General features: G+C 49.8%; 1 protein-coding gene across 6 annotated transcripts in view; it reads left to right on the top strand.

Moving 5' to 3' along the window:
• Nucleotides 1-241: 241 nt before the first annotated feature.
• Nucleotides 242-4,349, top strand: part of SIM1 (SIM bHLH transcription factor 1) — a 70,766-nt gene continuing 66,658 nt past the window's right edge. For 4 of the 6 annotated variants that reach the window (XM_039360149.1, XM_039360148.1, XM_039360147.1 and 1 more), the window contains exons 1-2: nucleotides 363-1,165; nucleotides 2,440-3,088. In XM_039360149.1, the coding sequence (XP_039216083.1) occupies nucleotides 2,914-3,088 (175 nt within the window). In that variant the 5' untranslated portion in view covers nucleotides 363-1,165; nucleotides 2,440-2,913. Of the gene's footprint in view, nucleotides 312-362; nucleotides 1,166-2,425; nucleotides 3,089-4,349 lie in introns of those variants that run through there. The other 2 variants (XM_039360144.1, XM_039360145.1) reach the window with 2 other exon arrangements.

The following is a 4,349-nucleotide window of genomic DNA, read 5'->3' as shown; positions in this document are numbered from 1 at the left end:
ATCGGCGCGTTGGGGAAGGTCGAGTTGTAAGATATCCAAAATAATTCCTGTTATAGTCCCTATTCCCCGAAGCAGCAAGTTAAGTACCTCAAATCCAAAATCAGCTAATAGACGTTCTGAAGAAATTTCTAACAAATTTCCAATATTGTGACCGAGTACTTAAAACCGGATTCGTTTGTATCATTCGAGCTGCGCAACTAATCTCTTGTGTTGCAATCTCTCGGGCATTCAGTTGGACGAAATAACTTTTAAGACCTTGTTAAAGTCAACTAATTCGTCCATTAACACGGGTTTAAAGAAGAAGAAAAAAGGTAAGGTATAAACCTTGCAAAGGAATGACTTTCCACGACCAAATATATTTAAACGCCGGGCCCCGCGATTGCTACATTACACGTGTGCATTCTTTTCCCAGTTTCTTGCAGGCCTGACCTGCAAGACTTAATGGAAACTCGACATTTACTCGCGGGGAAGCCGACATTTTAGTATTACTGCAGAAAAGCCTTTGCAACAAACTTTTTCCCGTCCCCTCTCGCCTTGTAGGAGAGAACAGAAAGACCCACTTGGTTCCCCAGTTTGCTCCGTTTCTCAGAACCGGAGCAGCAACGGCTCGGCCCCTCCCGCCCATGGGTGCTTTCCTTGTCCTGTCTGGGGCTCCGCTGAAGAAGCGAGCCAGGGCTCCTTTCCCGCGTCCACCCCTGGAGCCGAGAGGTCACAAACTGGACCCGGCTCCGGCGCTTTCGGGCCCGCACAAGGGTAAAAAGGGGCGTGCCCAGAAATGGGTGACGTAACTCCGCCGCTCAACCAGTAAGAGGCCGGCCTTTCGGAGCTCTGTTCCAATAGGAAGCCAGCTTGCCGTGTGAGTGGCGTTAAGGCCGGGCAGACTGAAGCGGGGCTGAGAAATGAAGTTAGGTAAAAAGCCCTTTTGGCTATCCAGAAGTTTATTAGGCATTTCTCAGCCTGAAAATTAAGGATTCCTCATTAACTGTCGCTTCCTCCCGATTTACAATCCTGGACGAGCCGGACAGCAACACTAGAGGACGAGAAGACACAGATTCCCCCCCTCCCTTCCACCCGTGGGAGAAGAAACTTTCCCACCTTTGACGGATCTCGCTGATCTTTAGTAAAACCTCGCTCGCCACTGTCACCTTGGGCTCGGGGAGCGCAGGTAGGTGGAGGGGGCGGCAGCTGGGGGAGGGAGAAACAGGAGACACCCGGAGGCTGCTGCTGCTGCGGTGGGAGGGGGGACTGGGCGGGCGAGGGAAAGTAACTCTCTCTTTGGATCGACACGGAGTCACCCCTCGTTCTTCTCCTGGGCGGGTTGTCTGGATGAAAGATGCGCTTTTGGGATCCACGTGCTTCTGCCCAAGGGGAAAGGAGGGAGGGGGGGCAGGCGGGGACCGTCTTAAAAACTTTAATACCGCAAAGGAGCGGTTTCGAAACGGGGGTGAATGGAAAACGCCAAGCGGTAAGCGATCACTTTGCGCTATGCTTCGACTTCTCCGGGTTGGGGGGAGGAGGGGGGAGAGAGACCCCCAGCCCTGTCGTTCCTGCAGCCGGTATTATTTACCGGAGAGATCGCCATCGTCGAAGCGTTTCAGTTGGGGCTCGTGATAATGACTTCCAAAAGGGACTTTAATCGAGGTGTAACGAAGTTGGCCAGCAGATCAGGAAGGCGTAAGTGGTTTGTGGATGGGAGAGCTTGGGAGGAAGTGGTTGGGTTTTGTAGCTTAGCTGAACGAAGCCGACCGTCCCTCAGAGGAGGAGGAGTGGCTGCTAGAAGGAAATGGGGAAATTAGAAATTGGCATCTGAGCGTTTTATATAAGTAAGTAGACGCGCTTGGTCCTTCGAAGGGGCCCTTTGTCTCCTCATAACTTCTTTACGTATAAATTCCACACTACACCAAGGCCGTCTCTTGGCTCTGGGCTTCTTAACATGGAGGAAGTCCAGAGGGAAGGGGCTCTTCTCAAGAATTACTGCTGTGAATATTCTTTTCACAACTCTGGAGCGAGGCTGAAGTTTATTTGTAATCAGACAGATCCGAAGCCGCAGTGGACAGATAACAGCATTTTCCGACCGGTACCAATTCCTTTCGGAATTTCCGTATGGGAGCCTCCAAGGGCCTTTAAATCCCCTCAACTTTTTTCCTTTCCACCCGTGGCTTAAAAGCAACTCTCTCTCTCTCTCTCTCTCTCTCTCTCTCTCTCTCTCTCTCTCTCTCTCTCTCTCTCTCTCTCTCTCTCTCTCTCTCTCCCTCCCTCCCTCCCTCCCTCTTCCCTTCGCAATCTCGCCCTGCACCTATAGCCGAGTTCTTCCAAATGTGTTCGAGGGTTTAATTAATGGGCAAAGGGATTGCCGCTTTGGAGAAGAGGACCTGTGTCAGCGTATTATTAATCTTTGGCTCTTTCTGTCTTCCCGTCCCGCCACTGTTGTCTTCACAGCTGCTTGAAGGAAGGGGGCCTGGGTCGGCCGGTTGCCAAAGGCCCGCGCCCCGAAGCCTGGAAATCCTTGAGAAAGAGGAAGGAGGCGCAAAAGAGACGCGCTATGAGGTCTCCTGGGCGGAGGAGTTACTTTGGCCAACAGAGAAGGAAGAGAAGCGCCAGGGTCCTGGGCTAAATTGCTGAGAGTCAACCACGCCTTTGGGGCTCTTTCCTCTGGATTCCTCACTTTGGTGGGTTCTCCGCGGCTTTGTTGAAATCGAGGGTGTCATAATGCTACTCCTCAGCTGGTAAAGCAGTCCCGTGCTCGCCTTCTCCCCTCTTGAACCCCACACAGCGCCGGAGGTTTGGGCGAGATGGCTTAGTTAGAGGGACGCCAAGCCAAGGGGAGCTGGCGATGCTTTGTTGGGAGTGACCTTTCTTCTTGGATGCATCTGCGGAGCTGGCCTGGTCACAGAGAAGGGGAAAGGCAGCACCATGAAAGAGAAATCTAAAAATGCTGCCCGGACTAGGCGGGAGAAAGAAAACAGCGAATTCTACGAACTGGCCAAGCTTCTGCCTTTGCCTTCGGCTATCACCTCGCAACTGGACAAGGCCTCCATCATTCGGCTCACCACCAGCTACTTAAAAATGAGGGTGGTCTTCCCAGAAGGTAGGTAGCACCCCTCCTGAGCCTTTCGTCTCCCCGATGCCTTAGGGAGAGTGGAACCAATGGGGTTAGTCTTCCTGGCTGGGCCAACCTTGACTTCTGCCTCTTTTGTCTGCTCAAGCGAACTTCCAGGGCGACTGATTAAGCAGTCCAGTGAAAACCTATTCTTAGGACAGAAGTTTTGTGGATTTTGCAGGAAGTTCTCTGGAGACTTTCCTCTTTTGTCTGCTACTTCTTCCTCCTCCCTTCCCTTCCCTTCCTCCCCCCCACCCAAACCCTTTCCTCTTTGGTACATAGGGCCTGTTTGATTCAGGGAACCAGAGGCACCTTTGTCAACACAATGAAGCTGGGAGCTCAGCTGCTACTTCCAGTGACTAAAACAAACAAACCATCCCACCCACCCCTCTCCCCCAGGAGTAAAGCCACATGGATTGCCCCAAAGGGCATCTCATAGAAAAATTTGGGTGGAGGGAGAAGGAAGGCAAGGAATTAATGCCAAGCTAAATATTGATCCAGATCCTAAGCCCTGGTTTCTATTGTGTGGACCAAGGTGGCACAACTGCAAGGGGGGGGGGTAGAGAAAAAAAGATGCACAAGAACGAAATTTCAAATGTGAATATGTATCAATGTAGCCCATCTGGATGGAATATCTATGATCCCCACTTGGAGACCAAAGAGAAATCATAGTCTTTGTCCTGGTCCTGTGTCCAGGTGGTTGGGGGAATAAAACCTTTCCTTGGAATAAGGCCCCTTTGGCTCAGAAAGTCATATTTCATCCCTCAGATGGACATGTTCTTACCTTTAGGGTGGGAAAACGCTGTTGTCCTGCCTGGCACAGGATGGAAATCAAAACCAGAGTGAGAAAGAGTCAGTAAACTGCCGCTGAAGATAATGAGCCCAGAAACTGGAATAGAAGGCTGTTTTTTGTTTTTGTTTTTTTTTTTGGTCTCTGATGACCCGAAATGCTTAGAAATGTTTACAAATAAGTAGAGCATACAAGTCTAAGGAGTTTTCATCAGTATTTCTAGTGAAATATGAGCAAGACAATTTTCTTCTGCAGAGCCCAAATTCTAACTACCTCTAGAACTATTACTGTTACCTAAAGATTCCAGGTAGTTTTGTAAAACTAAAGAAAAACGTTCAGAATTTATCCACATCTGGAATAGTCTAATGAGCCAGTCCTAGGTAGATTTATCAGGAGAACTGATATAGAATCGACATATAAATTTATTCTCCATGGATTTAATTTTTTTTTCAAGAGATC

Source organism: Crotalus tigris, unplaced genomic scaffold (genome assembly GCF_016545835.1).
Source record: "Crotalus tigris isolate CLP2741 ecotype Arizona unplaced genomic scaffold, ASM1654583v1 scf7180000019156.414591, whole genome shotgun sequence".
In the NCBI taxonomy this organism is placed as follows: domain Eukaryota; kingdom Metazoa; phylum Chordata; class Lepidosauria; order Squamata; family Viperidae; genus Crotalus; species Crotalus tigris.
The sequence above is the reverse complement of the archived record's forward strand: the minus strand, read 5'-3'. Positions and strand labels throughout refer to the sequence as shown.